General features: G+C 38.3%; 1 protein-coding gene across 1 annotated transcript in view; it reads right to left on the bottom strand.

The window, feature by feature from the left end:
• The window catches only part of LOC114135399 (zinc finger E-box-binding homeobox 2), a 39,792-nt gene extending 19,693 nt beyond the window's left edge, over window positions 1-20,099 (bottom strand). The window contains exon 1 of the mRNA XM_028002671.1: window positions 19,507-20,099. Coding sequence (XP_027858472.1) covers window positions 19,507-19,564 — 58 coding nt within the window. The 5' untranslated portion in view covers window positions 19,565-20,099. The remainder of the gene's footprint in view (window positions 1-19,506) is intronic.
• Between the last annotated feature and the right edge of the window lie 1,102 nt (window positions 20,100-21,201).

Genomic DNA, 21,201 nt, shown 5'->3' with positions numbered 1-21,201 from the left:
TTCCTATATTTCCACATAGATCCAATAATTGATTGATTGTTTTTGATATAAACAGGAGGCAGGAAGAAAGATAATACTGAAAATGGACAAAGACAGGAAATATCTGAGAGCTTCATGGTCTAGACCTGCAATCGTACCAAAAAGGTGCACCGGTGAAGAGCACTGAAACTCACTGGGAGACACAACACAATATATTTCTCACCCATTCTATCTTTTTTTCTGGGTTGTGGTGACTCAACTGTAGACATGCTTTTTTTTTTTTTTTGCTTTTTATAAGGTTAACACATAGACCCAACAATGATCGCAAAGTAGTTTCATACGAAGCGCATCAGTTAAGCATTCAATGCTTCACTGAATTGACTTTTTCCAACCTTACAGTGTCTGAACTTTAGATGTTAAATATTGAAAAAAAAAAAGAAAAAGAATTTGACAAGTGCTGCTTCACAACGATGCGTCTTGTAATGTGGTTTTCTTCTTAAGAGACAAAACTGCTAAAAACCTACTGAGGCAGGACAAATACTGACTTCTCTCTTGCTAACATAGTGACAACTGGCCATTTGACACACATAACTACCAACTTGCCTTCAGGAATGAGACAATTACAGATTTTCTCTTTGCAAAAAGGAGACAAGGTGTGCGAGGAGAGGTGTACAAAAAGGCTGTGGTTTTCTCTCTTCTTCCTCTAGAGGTTTCCTGTGTGCTGCTGCCTGCATGTTTGCCAGCGTGTGTTTACCTGTCCTGTCGACCACCACAGTGACATTTAAAACAAACACGGTACCTTGATTGACACGGATCCTAAACTTCAAAGCACATCCATGTTGGTTACTGGAAATATGACACTTCTGAACTTCAGAGACAGCTTGTGACTTATGTGGCTAAAAGAAACACAGGCTTCTGCTGTTTCTGTCCACAGCATACAAGGTCATGCACACCCCATGAATTAATTTCACAACTTTTTACAGTATAGTCACAAACTTCCAAGACATTTAATGGATTTTAAGTAAAATATGATGTATAATATTGTTTTAAAGTTCAAGTACAATGACCCATGGTTTTCTAAAGTATGGTGTGTATTCAGACCACTTTTCCCTGATGTCCCTTAATAAAAATTAGTGCAACAAATGGCTCAAAGGTGGACTCGGTAAACAAAAAAGCAGCACGAAACACTAACAAGCACATCATACTATTTAAAAAGTCCCAAGCCATGAATATTTGAAACATCAATGTTCAATCCATAAGGAAAACCTAAACTGATAGACCAGCTACTCTGAGCATTAATCAAAGAAGCAGCCAAAAGGCCAATATCGACTCTAGAGGAGTTGTAGAGATCAGCTTAGGTGAGAAAGACTGCCTCCATGAATCTTGCATTTATAGAAGAAAGAAGGTTTACAACAAGCAATGTCAAGGTCACAGCAAACTTGTGTAAGACTGTGCTACGATTAGACAAAAGTAGTTTTTTTTCCCGCCTACTTGCAAAATAAAATATGATGAAACACGGTGGTGGAAGCCTTACGTTTTAGGAATACTATTCTTCAGCAGGGACAGGAATACTGGTCAGAATTATTGAGGAGATAAATGTTAAGTAACTTTGAAAATATTAAATAAAGACTGAGGCAGATGTTCACTTTACAGCAGGACAGCAACTCACAGAGCCTGAGCTAAGACAGTGTGGTTCATCTCAAACAATATCCATATATTTATCAGAATGGCCCAATTAAAGTCCAGACCAAAATTCAATTGGGAGTGCGTGGCAAGATTTGAAAATGGAGGTTCACAGATGGTTTCCATACAATCAGACGAAGCATGAGCTGTTTGCAAAGAAAAATTAGCAAACATTTTCTTGTCTCGTTGTGCAAAGCTGGTGGAGAAATACCCCAGATAGTTGCTCTTTTCTGCTCTTTAAGTGTGAAAAGCATTGAAAACCAGATATCATACTTTTAATTATGCACATCTTTGTGATCATCTCTAAACTAAAATTACATTAAAATGTAAAATGTGTTTTTTATTTAAATGTGACAAAATGTGAAAACATGACACCAATACTTTAGCAAAACTGTAATCCAAATTTTAAACAGACATCATTTTTGTCTTGATTATTATTTTTAAAATAAATTTAAATGAATGGCAGTATCAAGTTTGGTCAGGAAATGAAATAATTCAAAACTCACCAGAATAACAATGACACCCTGCCTCTGACTGTATCCATTCTCACTAACCTTTTTAAGCACTTCACTTTTATACAAATCAAAGTTAGAATATGACACACTGGCTGCATCACTTTGGACTTCCCTATCAGGTCAAGCAGAACTGCTTCATCTGAGTCAGTTACCGTGTGTGTGACTCACATTCTGTGAAAAAAGCAGCCAAGCAACTGAGCTCATGCTCTTCCTATAGGTATGAACAGTGTAAGTGCCATCACACCCTTTGTGCATCTGCTGCTGTGGAAGTGAGACGAGTGTTTGTGAGAAAGGTTAGCTCGGTTAGAGGAACACGTTATTTGGAGCTGGCCCTCCGCCTCCTCCCTGCGGCCCCGGCGCTGGTTTCCGTGTGCCGAGGGATCGGTGCCGGAATGCAGTAACGGTCACAGAGGGACCCACGCTCTCACCGCATTGTGAATCAAAAACCCAAACTCTGCTTCATTAGGCTCCTGTCATTGCAAAGACTCTCACACCACTCTATAAATACCCCCGTCTCCCCCCCTCCAAATTTGTTTTCCCTCTTTTTTTTTTCTTTTACTTACACATGAAAATGCTCAGGGACCGTTCCAGGCCTCTGATGTGGCTCTTTATTTTGTACGTTGGTGCAACAAACCACACAATAGAGGCTCCTTTTGAATATTAAAACATTCTCTTACAGGGTACAAAGGTTCTGGAGTTTTTTAAAGAGAATTACAAGCTAAGTAAAACTTCTCTTTGAGCTTAACAGCTAAGAAATGTGGGATTCTTTTTTTTTTCTGGTTCAGTTGAAGCTTTAGGTTTGTCAGTAAAGATCTGATTTGAGGCTGGGACAAATATGTCTGGTATCCCACTGGCTTTGTCTATTTTAAATTTGGCCAACAAGAGGTGTTTTAAGGGATGAAGGGCTTATAAAACAACAATGTTTACTGCATCAAAGGCCAAATATTCTGCAATTACATCGGAAATATCAGTGGAACCAGTATGAACAAGCAGAGGGTCAGAAAATGCAAACAGACATTAAATTGTAACTATAAATGTCATAGCTTCAGCAAAAAGACAGAATGACTACACAATAATTTGATCAAACTGTCTGCTGTATATTTACTCATTTTTGCTCTATTTGACAGCCCACCAGCGATACACTCCAGTTAATATACAGAAGTGGCGCCATCCACTGGTTCACATAGACATCACAACCTTGCCATAAGAGATGACACACCACAAGTTTCTGAGAAGCAACAAGTGACCTCTAGAAGTTTAAAACATAGAAAATATGTGTCACTGTGCTTTTTTTTCTTTCTCAGATACCATCACGCCCAGATTTCTGCTTTTTTCTGACTGCCATCCAGTTCCCTTCTGTCTCTTTCTCTGCCCTTGAACAGACCGATAAATTCATGCAGAAGGAAGAAAAAAAAAACAGGAAGAATGCACACTATCGGACTGGTCTTTTTGTGGTTACAAAGATCTCCTTCAAATGATAAATAAAACTGCACATTATTTACCCACATCCGTATATTAGTTGAAGCTTCAAGTACATCTGGGAGCGCATGTGATGCGCAAATTGATGGCTTTTCTTATAATGACCAAGAAAGATGCAAAGACAACAGAGCTGCAAAAATGTGCACATGCATGCCGTTACTGACCTCGCCCATGTTGGACGGAGAAGTGATGGAGAGAAGAAAGAGAGACAGAAAGAACAAGTGTAAAACCTCAATCAGTGAAATAATGTAGGTTAAAAGAAAAGAAAAATCTTTTAAAAACCAAAGTTGGGGAGTTTAAGAGGATCTTTGATGTGTATCAGAGGAGGAAAGCAGCCCAGCGACTGGGGACGACAGTAATTTTAAGTCAAAGCAGAAGGCTGGCTGAAATGCTGCCTTACTGGCTGGCTGGCTGACTGCCTGGCTGACTGACTGTGGTCTTTGATGGTGGTGCCTGTTTGAAGTGGTTTTCGGGGGATGGGAGCAGCGTGTGGTGTCAGTGGGACAGGGGAGGTGCTTGTGGAGTAAAGCGGGGAGGGGGGTGGAGGTGGTGCATGATGGCGACTGTACAAGGCCGGGGGAGTCCAGGCTGGGAGGAGCAGCGGACGGATAGATGGAAAGAGAGGAGAAGAATAGGAGAGGTGAAGGATAAAAATAGACTATCAAGAGCAGAGATAAAGAAGAGGAAGACACAACACAGTCAGAAAAGGAAAACAGTCTAAAACTGGATTCAAACAAAGGAAATGAGGCGATGGCCAGAAAATCTGTGAGAGGAGCCAGAGGAAAACCTGACAGTCAGAGAAGTCAAGAATGTAAACCTGCCAGATCTCTCTGAGGCTTGAACACGTTCACACCTATTATTTGTAACTTATAGATGACGTTACCTCTCTCTGAAATGCTGCCAGGCTGCCTCACAACCTACTTCAACCTCCACCCTTGCTGTAATGTTGGACACATTCACTGTATGAACATAACAGAACCCTCCACACAGATTATGAGGATCAGCGCACATCTTGTTTGAATTTCATCTTCTCTTGTCTCTCCTATTTGGAGAGCGACTTAAAGAAATGGATCTCTGTGTCATGCCATGTTTGTATCTCACAAAAAACAGAAAATCATGGATTACAAATTAAAAGGTCCTTGAAAGTTTGATCAACTTTTAAAAAGTAGCTACGGGTTTGTCCTGCAAATGAATAAATGGCCTTAAATGAAAGAATGGTTTCAGTAAAATCTTTCCAGTTTTTCCTGCGGTTCTCTTTTTTGCCATCATCCTCATTGTTCATGGTTGTAACATCAACATGGGTCTGTATTTAGGCTTGGTTTTTTATAGTTTTAGTTGTTTTCAAACTCTTCATTATTGCTCTAATTGTAAAAAAATGTGACAGAGTAGGCAAATTCTTTTCCTACATCTATTTTCTTGGCTAAAGAAGCTCAGAAGAGGTTGTTAGACAGGCCAACAATTATAACACCAGCCAGTTTGTTATTTATTCCTTAACATTGGGATTTTGTCTCCCCCTATACCAATGTTATTAGGTTAAAGTCCTGATTTTTCTAATATTAAGCAATAGCGAGATTGGAAATAGTTTTATCTCCCTTACCGTCCATTTTTGTTTTGTTTTGGGTTTTTTGTTTTTTTTCCATTTTATTGTTGTGACATTTTGGGTGGCAAAATACAAATGCTTACTCATCCAACCTGTATTATGCAGTTAAAACTGTCATTATTGTTTTGGATGACTTTATGGGCCAGCATAAAGTATGCAAATTTTTTTATAAAGCACCTTACACATATCAAAAAACACCAATTTCTTTATGTTAAAAACAAGCATAAAATATTAGCATCCATATTACAAGATACTAACTAATTTATCCTTCTTTTATCATCAATCCCATTTTGAAGAATGACTCTGTCACCTCCTATTTATATATTTAAAAAACATTAAGTTAATTATTAATTTGAATTAGAATAAATTTTAAAAAATTAAAAGGATTGCTAGGTTCACCATGATATAGTGTCATGATATAATTTTAAACAATTATTTCTTAAGATGAGATTTTTTTTTGCTTATTTATTAAATGTGAAATGTAAAAATGTACTATCTAATGGAGTTTTCTAGCTGTGAGTTTTGGAGATTTTTTTTCTTTTTTTCTTCATCAGACGTAATAGTAAAATAAACTTCTCATTTAGCTGTGCTTGTTACAAATCAAGTTTTTAATTTTAGCTTTATTAATACAGTTACATCTCTTCAGACTCATCTCATTTACAAGAGAAACCTGTTACATACATCACAAGAAATTTAAAAGACAGTAGATGTGAAGAAGCGTAGGCTATTTTCTTTTCACCATTTCCTGGCTTACGAGGATCAACACACATCTGTCATTCTTAAATATGTTGATATTTGGCTCACATCATATTTAAACCTCTGGAAATTACAAAGCCTCCTAGAGGCTGTGATTAACTTCAACATTTTTCTTCAGTATTATTCAGCATGAGGTTATTCTTTTGTGATAAACAGTAGTTATTTTAAGGCTCAAGACATGAAAAAATGCAACAAAACGTTGTAAAGGAAAACAAAACAAGCTAAATTTGTACAACTTTTCTTCTTTTTTTCATTTATTAGTGGTTGGCTTTTCAAGTTAAAACTCCTCCCCTGTTCTGTAATTTTGCAATACATAAACCTGTCATGTACCATGAGAAATTCTTGACAGCAGATGCGATAAGTCTATCTCTAAGATTGCTGCAAAGTGATAAATGACGGAGTGGACCAGCAAATGCGGCCTTGCTTCCTTTTTAGCAAAAAATGTTTCCGATGTTTGGATCCTGTTCTTTATCACACCTGAGTCACTGATTGGTTTTGTTGATCTCTTGATGCTCTATAAGAAGTCAGAGATGAGTGACCAGGAGGTTTTTTATAAAGAAAAGATTTTTATCTAAATGCTTATTTAAAAAAAGAACAGGCAAAAAAGTCATATTTTCTCATAGTTTTGATTTCAATTTAAAGTATCTTTACCGTACATCATATTACCTCAAAGATTCAGTTCACTGAAGTCAGACAGTCACAAAACTTAAGGTTGCTATTTAAAGAAGTGCAGGGTGAGAAAAAAGAGTTTACCTGATAAAAATTAAAATGTTACAGGTGGACCAGAAGAAACGAAAGATGTTCTCTCTAAGAAGGAATGTGTTTACTCCCTAAGGAGCAGCAAAGTATATACATTATCTGTGTGTGTGCTTGTGTGTGTGTGGGCGTGTGTGTGTGTGGGTAGTATGTGGGAGAGACGGTGTAATCTGGAGGTCAGATAAAGGTGGTACCAGGTGATCACAGGTACAGGGAAGAGAAGGGAGGAGGGAGCTGCTGCCTAACCTGCAACGCCCTCCACATTTATTGGCACCCCTGCTGAAACTGTGGAAATAGATTTAAAATAAATGAATTTTTCACTGGAGTAGCATTTTCTCACACTGAAACGTTTTCTCCATATGGGAATTACTGGCACTAAAAGCAATTCAATAAATTAAGAAGTAACTAATTATTTTTAGATTCATTTTAATACAAGATTTTTGAGGAAGTTCTAATTAGTAAACAGTGGCTTCCTGTATTTCCCAGGATTTAAATGTGATTTTAAAAAGTGCCTTATTTAACATAGTCACTCTTTAAATTAGCAATGACAGGAGAAAATTATATCAAGTGAGGCAGATGTGTGTTGATCTTCATCAGTCAGGGAGCGTCCCCTAATCCTGACATATATATACAAGAGCAATAAATAAAAGTTTTAAAATAGCAGAAACTATGAAACACAAGTCAAGATGAGAACTCACAAAAATTACTCCAAAGCTGGAAATCAGCAACAAAAAGTGGCATCTTGGGGCCAATAAGTCAAAAAACAAACCTATCTATCTATATCTATAGCCTTTATTGTCCTACTATCACAAACATAAACCTTTGGAGTTTTCTAAATACAACTGAGAGTTTAACTGTGTGCTTTAATAAACTCTCTGGGCTAGTTTTATATGAGGAAAAGTGTGAATATGTGGAAATGAAGTTAATGTCCATTTTTAAGTACATGGTGGTCCGTTGTGTGCAGAGTTCCTTTTCAATAGAAGTCTGAAGAGCCAGGAGTGTTTAAATAAAAATCTGGATCTGGTGGAGATCATTTGGTCTTTCAAGAGATTCATAATCCAAGGTATGTGGGCAAGTCAACTCAAATATTGCTCATCGTTTTTTGTCATGTTTAATCCTCTGACCTAAACCTTTCAACTATTCCAGATGAAAATTAAGTGCTATCTTATTGGAAATATGGTTGTGCAGAGCAATATAATAATTGTGTTTATTTAGTGAAAACATATATTTATCCAAATATATTTAGAACAGTTTTTTTTTCCACTCTGGATAAGTTTTCTTAAATTTAAAGATTGGATTTTTCTGTTTGGAAATACTTTCCTATAATAAAATTTATTTGAAGTAAATTTTCACAAAGTTCACGGGGGTGCCAATCCTTATGGAACGCTGCTACTTACATCCATCCATCCATTTTCAAACATCCTAGTCCCTAACGGGGTCAGGAGAGGTGCTAGTGCCTAGTATCTTCAGCTAACTTTCCGGGCGAGAGGCGGGGTACATGCTGGACAGGTCGCCAGACTGTCGCAGGGCAACACAGAGACAGACAGGACAAACAACCATGCACACACACACTCACACCTAGGGAGAATTTAGAGAAACCAATTAACCTAACAGTCATGCTTTAGGACTGTGGGAGGAAGCCGGAGTACCCGGAGAGAACCCAATCATGCACAGAGAGAACATGCAAACTCCATGCAGAAATACCCCGGGCCGGGAATCGAACCCAGGACCTTCTTGCTACCAATTGTGCACCTGTGCAGCTCCTGCTACTTACAGTTTTACTATTTATCTTCTGGGATGATAAAAGCAGAATAAATAAATAAAAAATCATGAGTTAAAATGGACAGATATTAATTAAACTGACCGACTTTACAGCATGTTTCACACTGAAAAATATAACATTTAGGATCAGATATTGTTATCAACAAACATGTCGCAATAATATTGATTGCAATAATAAAAATAACAAATTTAATAAATGTAAAACATATTCCTGAAACAACAGTGTCAATGAGCTTGTGTAGAGGCATGTTTGTGGATTTTTTAAAATCATTTTGAAGCATCCTTAGCAAGAGTGCAGTGTGTCTTTAAAACATTTGAGGAAATTGAACACACTGATTACAAAAGAAGAAGTTGCAAACTTAAAAATATATCTAGAGAAGACACAGAGTGTCTAATAGACTTAAGAAACAGGATAAAATCCAGAAAGGACCTGAGTCAAAACCTGAGAAATGCATCATCTTTCAGTTGAAGCTCTGCTGTTTAAAAGTTTTCAGTCTTTTTTCTGGTAATCATTTTGGCACAAAATGAAAGTTTATAAACTCTTTTGCCATTTTCATAGATTCAGATAAAGAAAAAGGAACTGACTGTGTCAGGCTGCCAGAATAGGAGTAACTTGTTGATGTAATGCATTTTGAATAGCCTTGTTGCCGAAATGTGCCTTTCAAATAAAGTTGGTGATGGGAACGACGATGATGATAAACCAGTGATACAGAATGATCCAGAAAGAAATTCTCAAGTTCTGATAATCTAAAAATACCATGGTTTCACAGTATCACAATTTAAAACAAAAAGTCATACGGAACATTTATTTATAGCTATTTTAATTTTAACATATACTGTAGATCTAAGTAACACTGCGACAGACTGGCGACCTGTCCAGGGTGTACCCTTGCCTCTCGCCCAGAACATTAGCTGGAGATAGGCAGCAGCACCCCTCCTGACCCCACTAAGGACAAGGGTGTTAAAAAATGGATGGATGGATGGATGGATGGCTCTAAGTAACACATTAATATAAACCCCCACTCTTTACAGAGCAACACAAATACAAAAAGCTGATGGTTAGTTAGTTTGAGTCTCTACTCAGGCTGCCAGCACGCGGTCAGTGATGGGTGGCAATGCATAAGCTTTTACACCATGACTCTTTCTGTTCAGAAATATTTCTCAAAGCTCAAATGTATCTTGTATCTGTAAGCAAGGGATCAGTATTTTTCTGTAGCCAGCTGACTCACAGAGTGCAGTCTGTGCTACATCTCCTTGCTACATCACTTTATGCTCCACACAGCCAGAGAAAACTCCAGTGACTTTGTCACTTTAGGTTCATATCTCAACCAGATTAAAAGGTTTTAATACTTCACTGAGATGTAGATCATTCTTAGCTGTCTTATCGCACAAACAAGTCAACATAAATTGATTAATTTTTCCACAAAAAAATGGTTACTTCTCTATGTTCATCTATACAAACCACATGGACGTCTCTAGCCAGCACATGATCCCATTCATGCAACTTCTAGCTTGGCTGATCAGCTTCGTATCACTCAAGGATATGCTTCTACCACAATAGTCTCTTTGGGGCGATAATGCACTGGTTTGTAGCCTGTCTACTTGTCAGAGGAGAAGAAGAAGAAAGTTTTCCACACTGATGTGCAAAGAGACTCTAGAGGACTCTAGTGGGTGGGTGCAGATGAAGTAATTTATGTCAAACGGGCTTTGCAGATGACAAGGAGGTATGAAATAGGCTTTAGAAGCAAAGTTTGATGGATGGCTTAAGTCCTTTCCACAGTACAGAATAATATTATTTAACTGACACCATTCAGCCACATTGTTAAAATCAAAAAAAACTTAATAACTAATTATTCCATGCCAGTGCTGGGAAACTGTGTACTCACTTTAATTTGGATGTTTTTTGACATTTGCCACACACCATAACACTATTGCTCTCCCATCAAGCTCTCATATGTCGAAAGCTTGATAACAATTGAAACTGTTCCCAGCTGAGTCATGTGCTCAACCACAAAACATTTTTATGGATGGTTAGGTTGGCCAAAGAAAACAACAAAACTATTTTATCTGATGATGCAAAAGTAAATGCTGTCTTGTCACCATTCAGAATGCAAAATTCATATTTTTGTCAACCTGCAAATGCATTAGCAAACATGTTCTCTAATGCACTTTGTGTAAAATCAGACGTAAGATATGATGCATAAATGAAGATGATCGTTCAATACGGACAATTTAGAGAGACCAATTAGTCTTATTTTTTGACTGTAGAAGAAAGCCTGAGTACTCTGAAAGAATCCACACATGAACACGGAGAACATGCACACTCCATGCAAAAAGGCCTTGGCCAGGATTGGAACACGGAACCTTTTTGTTGTAAGGGAACAGTGATAATAGCTGCACCATGATCAATTTTTGTCAATCAAAATAAAGTTTGCACAGTTTGGAGGATTTCCATCACTTAGAAAGAAAATCAGATTCAGATGAAAAACTAAAATTCTCTCATTTTGTCTGACATTCTCATCTCCAGACCTCCAAAGTATGAATTTAATTAAGAATATATGTGATGTCTCTAAATATGCTTAATGATAGGAGCTACAGTAAATGATCCAGTGATGGAGAACATTCTGTATGCATTTTGCAAGTAAGTGTAATGTAAATCTACACATTTTTCTACTTCATGTATGTAAATACACTGAAAAGGTATCTACAACTATTCTACATTTAAGTGCGCTTCCTCTTCAGTACAGTGATTATCTAAATATGGTTATATAGTCAGAGGGCCACAGTTTGTGCCAATAGTGGGAATTTATATGTGCAAGAAAATTCATGTAAACTCAGAGACAGAGACAATAATAGCAAGAGTGACAGTCAGAGGCTGCAAATCAGGTGAAATATACAGTGTTAAACTGCTGATGGCACGTGGACTTCCCCATGTCAAGTGTGATGTTTTCTTGCCTTTCAGAGGTGATCGAGGCAGAACCTAAAAGCTGCTACCGCTGCTAATACACACCACATATCAAACTTCCTCATTCAACCTGCAACCCTGCTAAAACTACTCCCTTCATGGGCAGAACGCGGCTCCTTCTCAGCCAGCTGAACGGGATCTACAGGCTGCCTGCCAGGCTGCTCTTTCCCTGTCTGCTTCCTTACCTCTCCTCTTCTCTCTCACTTACTCTCCCTTTCTCTGCCACCCATCTGGCCCTTGTAATACATGACAGCTGATGCTGGGTTTCCAAATTTAATTTGAGGTGTGATAAAACTGCACATATCTATAAACTGAATGCAGCAAGCTTTCTTGTGTGGACGGTTTTAAACTCAAACACGTGCAGCATATCAAACGCACAACCATGGTCTGTCGGCAATAAAGGAAGATCCACAAATAGATTTTACACCGAGCGGTACTGCCAAAGCAATGACGAAGACCTTAATAATACGGCTGCAAATGGAAAAAGTGAAAGATAAAGAAGGATTAGTCTGTATAATCAGACTCTGCGTGTCTCAAGCTACTTCTCTCAGGTAAAAAAAACGTTGATGGGAAAACAGAAGTTTCCTACTGACAGAAAGATTTTTTTTTTAAATACAGAAGGTGTTAAATGTGTGACAAGAACTTCGCCAACAACCTTTAAACACGCATACATGCACGTGTCAAGAGCTTTGTGGCTTAAGCGTGTTATCTTGCAGTTACAAGGTGAGATCCTTAGATATAAGAGCAACATTCAAGTTTCTGTTCAGCTTCTATGACTACTATTGTTTTGAGAAAAATTTGATTATCTTAATTTTTAACAAGTAAAAACATCAAAAACTGCACCGTATTTATGCTCATACCTCTTTACTGTAAGACACCTCAATAAAATAAGATATAAAAGTCTGTTGACATCAGAGCTATTAAAATGATCATTTCTAGGCTAAAGGCAAACCTTTATGTCTGATGGAAAACTAATTATGCTGCAGGGATGCATTTCTTTAGCAGAGACCAGAGTTGATGAGAGGATGAATGTTGCTAAATTCAGTGCAATACTGGAAGAAAACTTGTTAAAGGCTTCAAAAGTTTTGGCCCTGAAGCAGAGGTTTCCCATTCCAGCAGCACGACTACAGCAGGGTATTTTAGATCAAAGAACATAGATTCGTAAGGTTGTCTTGGTTGATATAATAATAATAATATTTATCACAATAAAAATGCAAACAATATCAACAGAAAATAGATATCCATAAAACGTTCAATTATTTCACTGAATCCAGAACCGCACTGCATTCTGGGGGATGTAGGCAGAGGAAAGGTTATAGCCTCTCGACGTCTCGTGGCAGATTATTTCAGATACGATGTTGTCTGCAAAGTCCTTTCCAAGTCTGACAATACGACAGATTTATTTTACCACCTCTCGTCCGTCGTAGTGCAGCAAAGTAAAAAAGGCACAGCTATCAACATTTGGTAGTGCAACAACATACAAGTGGCACCAGAGAATAATTTTAATTATTCCATGCTGATTTCATACTGAAATACTGTTACTTGTCGACAATGCTAGTTCTACCTCATTTGTATACTAGTTTATTGTTTACAACTTAATTAGCTCATTTTGTTTGATTAAGCATTTATTTAATATCTATTTTTGCACATTGGCCCATATGTTTATTTAGTTGACAGTTTTTCATAGCTGTGTTGACCTCTTTTTAAAGGTTAAAGGTTACTCTTAAAATAAAAGTACTTAGTTTCAGCCATTTTTCTCCTGGTACAAATAGGCTTACCAAAAAAAACAAATCAATTGATATTGATACCGACTGATTTGAAATGTTTATCTCAATTATATATTTTTCAGCTATATCACCCAGCCTTAGGTTGTCTCATCTAAAGTCCTGACCTAAATCCAGTTGATATTTGCAGAAGCTATCCATCAAATCTGACTGAATTCAAGCTTTAAGCTTTAGACGAATAATGGTGAATGTTTCAGTGTCTAGTCATGTAAAGCTGGTAGAGACAAACCTCAAATGGTTTGCAGCTGTGACTGCAGTGAAAAGAGATTCAAAGTAATAAATCAGGAGGGCAGAATACAAATGTATGTCACACTTTTCAGTATTATTCTATTTGCAGCATTAAATTCACAATTCTTACTTGTTTTTCTGTCACCTCAGTTTTCAATTAATTACATTGAAGTTTGAGTTTCTTGTGTTACTACGTTTGACTGAATTGACGGAGGATAATCACATTTGCAAGGCATTGTATAATAACACTGTTTGAATAATCCTCTTAGAAATAATGATGTGATTCTTTGAACCAATATTCACCATGTGTGATCATGCCTAAAGCGGTTAAAAATCTTTTTGATGAACAGTTTTCCAGTTGTAGTAGATTGTCAGTGTGGCAGCCATGCATAGGAACATGTAGCTGGGAACAGAAATACTTTGGCTCCATCTCAAACATCAGAATAATTAAATAAACATGCGATGACTGAAAAAGAGCCTCAGTCAAAGGGACTCCCTATTACTGCTGTGGAGATGTGGCTTTAAACACATGCAGGCCAGTGACGACTGAAGCTGTGGGAATGTTGAGGAGAGAGTGAGGAAACTTTCTGAATATTCTGCATTCTGTCACCCGTCCTGGTTCCCCTGCCTCTACCCTTCATGTATCTCTGAACCCCTCCAATTCTTGTTTTCTTACTTTGCAGAACTGTGTTTTTATGTTCTCCAGCTCTGTCAGCCCCATCAGTTCCCATCTCTGTCATCTTCCTTTCTTCTTCTGTCCCACCCACCCGCTGCTTCTGATGCCTGAGCTGAGCCCCTTGAAGAATCCCGGTAATAAAACTGTGGTGCCTGGGCTCTTCATTGCTGCCTCGGTTTCCACACCTCTCATCTATGCGGGTCAGATTGATCCAAAAGGGTTCAGCACCTCCATTTTTTATGTTTGAATACTTTCCCCCAATTCTCTCCACTTTTCCCCCCAATTCTTTTTCTGTTGTTGCTCGAGTTCTTTGTGTACAGTGAGCTGTGCTCACAGTGGCAGCGCCGTGCCAGAAAAAACCCACACAAACACACATGTATGCGTGCATATGTACATGCACAGTCACAGACACACAGCTGGGCTCCAGCTGCATACAAAGGCTGGGGTTTGGAAATCAATGAAGGAGAAAGAAGAAAAAGGGGAAAGGAGTTTAAATAAATTGGCACTTGAAAAAAGAAGAAAAACGAGAAAGGGAGTGATGGAAACAGAGACAAAGAGTAATTTTTTTGCACAAAAAAAAAAAAAAGCCACATGCACCAAACAATAGAGTGAGGCTTGTAATGAAGTAACAAAACATAAGGAGCATAAAAGCAAGAACAGATAAGTTTGTAAGAGTGGAAATAAAATGCAGTCCTAGACTGAATTCAGAAGTTTAAGAAGTCTGATAGGCTTTGGGTGTCTGTGAGAGAAGATTCATATACATGATGTCAGGAAGAAATAAATAATACATAAAAAACAGAAGTTAAAAGATCACTGACTTTGCAAAAAAAGAGCAGATTCTAGAGTGATGTATTTATTGACAGAGGCTATGCATAAATCCCACATTTCCCTCTTATTTTTAGTTAAAATTCCTTGCCCAAACCGAGGCTAAATTCATGTCAAAGGTATTCATATGCCTGTCAAACTCAGTTAAGAGGAGCACACTAACTCTGGGGGGAGCGGCTGAGATCCATACACCAGGCATTTTTAATGGGGTAACTATTAGTCATGAACTCCACTAATTTGATATTTACTGAAGAGTGGCAGGAAAAGTAATAACTGAGAGAAAGCCTTAGGAAGTCATGCTTAATGTTGGCCACAAGCCATGAAGAGTGCAGAGCAAACGTGTAGAAGATGGTGCTGTGGTCAGATGAGATCAATGCCAAACAATATACATGTAGGAAAAAATACCAAAGTTCACTTTGAATCCATCATTCCACATTGGAACATGGCAGTAGCATCATCATGCTGTGGGTATATTTCCCCTTTGCAGGCACAGCAAGGGAAAGAAGTCAGAGTTAAAAACCAGGCTATCCTGGAGAAGACCCTGCAAATTAGACCCAGATCTACAATAAAATGGTGTAGATCTAAGGCCAGCAGTCAAAATTGGCCCAGTCAAAGTCCAGACCTAAGTCTAACTGAGAATCTATGCAAGACTCAAAACTGAGGCTCATAAACATTGTTAATTTGATCTGACTGAGTTTGATCTATAGTCCAATGTATGCCACACTCTTTCGATTTTTATTTGTGGTTGTTATATGACAAATGTGGGGAAAGTTTGAGGGGGAATGATTGCTTTGGCAGGTCACTTTTAGCCATTACCAGAGAGGACTATAGGTACACTGTCCAAATAAAGCATTTTAGCGAATAAGGCACTTCAGCTATCAAATAACTACCAAGTCAGAAGTTTTGGACTATCAGTGCTAATCTTAATAATTCACATGCTTGCTGATAACTTACAATAAGATATCGCAAGCTATCTTCTTCAAATGTATATATTTTCTTTCCTGGTCGCTGCTCTGTTTCTAATCTGCCAGGAATGAAGCGCTGTAATTTCTTCACATTGCTTTATATCGTTAAACATTGACATTTTTATTGGGGGAGACGGAGACATAATCAATAGGCGCCTCGAAGAGAGAAGAAAAGTCAGCCTATATTTTCCTTCTTTCTTCTGGTTTGGAAAGGATCCCCAAATTGCTGTCTTATGAGTGGAGCCTGCCAAATTCGTTTGGTTTTATCAAGGACCTTTAACTCCCTGCCCGCATTCCAAATCCTGCACGCACTTTTCATACACACCGACACAAGGATGCATAACACGGCACATGCATCACACGCCCACTCGTATGGACTTTTCACAGGCACTGAAACATGTGTGACATACTGTATATCTCTTGCATAAGGTCGCACCTAATGCATGAAGATTCACTAACTGTATATATAAAACTTCATGCCAGTTAGTTCCTCTTACATTTTTAAATGCTTTATGCTCTCCCAGTCCACATTATTAATTATTAAATTGAGCTTAACTGTTAAAATGAGCTGCAAGAGAGACACTATCTCTCCTTAGTGGCTGCTGCAGGATTAGAGAAACTGTCCAAGAAATAAATAGTCCTTGAAGGATGGCTATCTATTTAACTTTCACATCAGAGTGCCGCTGTTGATTTGTGAAACTGGAGCACAGCCGGTCGACAAACTGTCAAAGATGAGAGCATGCATGTGTGCGCACATGAACACACGAGCTGCCATCAGCGCTAAGCATGCCAGAGAGGATCTGGCCCCTGTGACACACAGCTCACCTTCACAGCTCTCTAAATTAAATGAGGAAACCATTCCAGACACCTATTAAACAAATAAACTGACTCCTTGTAGCAGATATCTGCGTGTCAGTTTAAAGACACCAGAAAGGTCTGGGATGGTTTCAAGAAACTTTCAGAAAAGCTTTGAGTGTGTTTAGATGTTGTGCTGTAGAAACCACTCTCTTGAAAAAAAAAGAAAGAAATGAAAACCATGATATTAATTAGGGATACACCAATCTGTCAACCTGAGATCAGACTCGGCCAATTTTTTTGTTGATCAGCTCTATATTTAGCTCTATCTTTGATCGGAAGCCTAGTACTAAAAAATATGTTTCCTTGTGTAATTAAATGCACTAAAATGAAGAATTCTCACTTCTGTTGGTTTTAAAAGGCATCTGCCAACAGCATACTCTTTGATTTAGGGTTTTAATGTTTTATAAAAAATCTGATAAAGGTTCATATGCTTTGACACATAGATAAAAATATTATTGAAATTCCTTCAACTTCTGATTCAGAACTATCAAAGAACCTGCAGAACATTTCTTTTTAAATGTGATGCAGGAGGGAAACAAATCACAACTGGTAGCTTAGACCTCTATAACAAATCTGTACAGATAAAAAACAACAAAAACTGATCAGTGCACTTCCAGTTTTAAAACTACAGTGCTTTACCTTTGAAAAAAGCTTTAGAACACTGCTGGCACTCATCATCCATGCAATTTGTTTAGAAAATCATCAAGAATAAATTGTTTGCTGTAAGTTTACCCTAGCTAAGCTGATATTTAGAAAGTCTCTGGGTCAAATGTAGGTCTAGAGAAACAATCCCTGGATAATTTTAGAGTCCATCCATCCATCCATTGTCTGTTCACCCTTGTCCCTAATGGGGTCGGGAGGGTTGCTGGTGCCCATCTCCAGCTACGTTCCAGGCGGGAGGTGGGGTACGCCCTGGACAGGTCGCCAGTCTGTCGCAGGGCAACACAAAGACATACAGGACAAACAACCATTCACACACACACACACACCTAGGGAGAATTTAGATAGACCAATTAACCTAACAGTCATGTTTTTGGACTGTGGGAGGAAGCCGGAGTACCCGGAGAGAACCCACGCATGCACAGGGAGAACATGCAAACTCCATGCAGAAAGACCCCGGCCGGGAATCGAACCCAGGACCTTCTTGCTGCAAGGCAACAGTGCTACCAACTGCGCCACTGTGCAGCCCCGATAATTTTAGAGTTCAGGAGCTAATTCTAACTTATTTTCTCAGTCCACATTAGAAGGAAAGAAGAACAAATATTACTTTACACATGCCTCTTTCTTGCAGGTGTTCTGTTTGAAATTTGGGAGCTTGAAACATGTCGAACAGAGCCACAGTGAAGTTTCTAAACTCAGTGAAGTTTCTAAACTCAGTGAAGTCTCTAAACTCAGTGCTATCTAGAAGTTCCTCTCAGAAGCTTCAATAGGAAGTGCATTCACACAAGCTGATAACTGACTTCAACTAAAAACCTTTCTGTTGACTCACTCCACCAAGTAATTTTAGATAAGATGAATTTAGTCATGTGAGGAGCAGAGAAATATAGGTATGTAATGTTTATATATATACACTGCTCAAAAAAAAAATAAAGGGAACACTTAAACAGGTGTTTAACACTTAAAGTGTTCCCTTTATTTTTTTGAGGTGTATATATATATATATATATATATATATATATATATATATATATATATATATATATATATATATATATATATATATGCATATATATATATATATATATATATATATATATATATATATATATATATATATATATATATATATATATATCCATCCATCCATCCATCCATTTTCTGTGCACCCTTGACCCTAATGGGGTCGGGAGGGTTGCTGGTGCCTATCTCCAGCTACGTTCCAGGCGGGAGGCGGGGTACACCCTGGACAGGTCGCCAGTCTGTCGCAGGGCATATATATATATATATATATATATATATATATATATATATATATATATATATATATATATATATATATATATATATATATATCAAACATATAAATAATTTTTTTTGTCTCCATTGTTTCTCCATAAAATATAAAAAGAAATTCTTTTTCTTAGGACTACTAAGTAAAACGTTCAAAATTACGCCATACAGCAGCATGCATGCCGCTGCAATCATGTAAAAGCCTCGAAAAATTGTTATGCTTTAGTAAAGCACGTAACGAAAGGGCCACTGAGATTTCGGACAAAATTCTCTTTTTCGCAGTAAATAAGGTAGAATCTTCTATATGACATCAATTAAAAAAAGAATAATTCGGGGTATTTTTTTTAAATTTATTTTCATGTTATGATTTTTTTCCCCTACAAAATTGACTCCTACCGTTTTCTTGTCCGACTACCTAAGCAGGTATCAGCAGGTAAAGCAACCCTCTACAATCTGACCAAATGTGACTTTAAAGTTAGTCTTAATCATTCCCCATCTACGAAATTAATAAAAAGTCTGAATTAGACCACACACGCACCGTGCAACAAACTGCTGCAGAAAAGAAGCTTTTAAAAAGTAATTTCTTTGTAAAAATCCAATTTGAGACAGCTGCTTTTACATGATGTCTTCTGTCCGCTGCAACAACATCTCCCACCGCATCACTCACCAACTTCTTCAAACTTTCTAGCGCAGCGTGTTTCTTACCTCGATTTCTCCTCGGGTTGGCTTGTTTCCTTCGCTTCCCTCGGCTTTCGTCTGTCATGGCCAAGCTTTAGTGCTGTCGATGGGGGGGAAAAATAAGAAGTAAAAAAAGTTGTCCTGCGTGGAGCGCAGCGGCTGTTGCGTCCTGTGCGCCTTGCCTGAGAATGAATGGCGCAGAGGCATCGCCTTCGGTCACAGCGGGAGCCTCAGACCTTGATGGGACTCCAGGCAGCGGCGACGAGACGCGGAGGTGATGTCAGCAGCAGAGGCAGGCCCTGAGGTCAGGCTTGGCATCGCAAAACGTGCACCTTCCTCAAAAGTAACAACGCGAGCAATGACTTGGAAAAGTACGCCGTCATTCATTTGCATATTACGACTACATTAAATAATGCGTTAGATTTCCAGCGTGTGCATCTCGACAGAACTGCTGCTGCACGTATTGATGAAATATAATTAGATCATGCGTATGCACGTCTTTTCACGGTTTATCTAAAAAGAAACTGATATATTCATAGGGAGAAAGTTTAATCTTATGATATAAACACAGAGTGCACGCTATGAGCTCCCCGTGTATCTCCAATCTGCTCATTAACAAGGTGCAAATGAGGCCGTTAACTCCAGCAGCTCTCCCTGCATCTTTTCCCACCGAAGAGGAGATTACACTAACAGCAGGTTAATGAGAACAGGTATGCCTCCCAGCGCGCCCCACACACCCCTTCCATGAACTCTTCAGTATTTTACAGCCTGCCTGTTATGCAAGTCGCACCTGCGCTCGAGTACCCCGGAGTGGACCCCGTCCTGCGGCCCCATTCACCCCTGGATCGCTGTAGGAAGTGGTGTATCGGCCGCGCTTTGTGTTGCAACCTGCGATGTAATCTGTTTTGCAACTGAAAAAACATCCGAACTAAAAGAAAAAAAAAAAAAACTCTAACGCAGCATACAGGACCCCCACCTTGACTTATTTTGTGGCCCCTACCTTTCAGAAGCGGGCCGGGGGCAGCTTTTCAGGGTGCATAATGGAGCCAATGGGGAGTAAACAAACATGTATCTGTGACACTGTGACACTCATTAGGAAGGTTAAAGACAGCGAAATAAAAGACTAAACATCTAAAATGCTCTTTAGATACCTGAAGCCTATTTTAGCCCAAAAAGCTAACAATTAAAAAACTGACTGACCGGTTGACTACACATCATCAGCACAAGTCCAAACCTAACTCATGATTTATTACCAAATTCACGTTATACAGCTACTTTACATTTCTATGTATGTCATTACAGAGTATCTTGCATAAGCATTCATGCCCCTCTTGTGATGTTGTGTTGCTTTACAACCACAAGCCTCTGTGTTAGGATTTTATGCAACAACGTGCAGTCATGCTTAATAGTGAAGTGCTCTCATTTTTTGCAAATCGACCTCTGAAGTGTGTACATTTGTGACTACAAGTCTTTTGAGTTCCCAGCTGTACACTCTGTGGACAGAGAGCATCTCTGGATATTAATGTTCTATTCTTGCCACAGATTCACAATCAGATACAGGTTTGGACTTTGACTGGGCCATTCTAACACATAAACAGTATTTGATCTAAAACACTTCACTGCAGCTCTGTTGAATGATAGATTTCTGTTTTGTTGGAAGGAAAATTTTTGCTCCAGTATTAAATCTTTTGCAGACAGGCTTTTTTTCAGTCTTCTCATAAA

This window comes from Xiphophorus couchianus, chromosome 20, assembly GCF_001444195.1.
Source record: "Xiphophorus couchianus chromosome 20, X_couchianus-1.0, whole genome shotgun sequence".
In the NCBI taxonomy this organism is placed as follows: Eukaryota; Metazoa; Chordata; class Actinopteri; order Cyprinodontiformes; family Poeciliidae; genus Xiphophorus; species Xiphophorus couchianus.
Note: the sequence above shows the minus strand (reverse complement) of the source record. Positions and strands in the feature narration are given on the sequence as shown.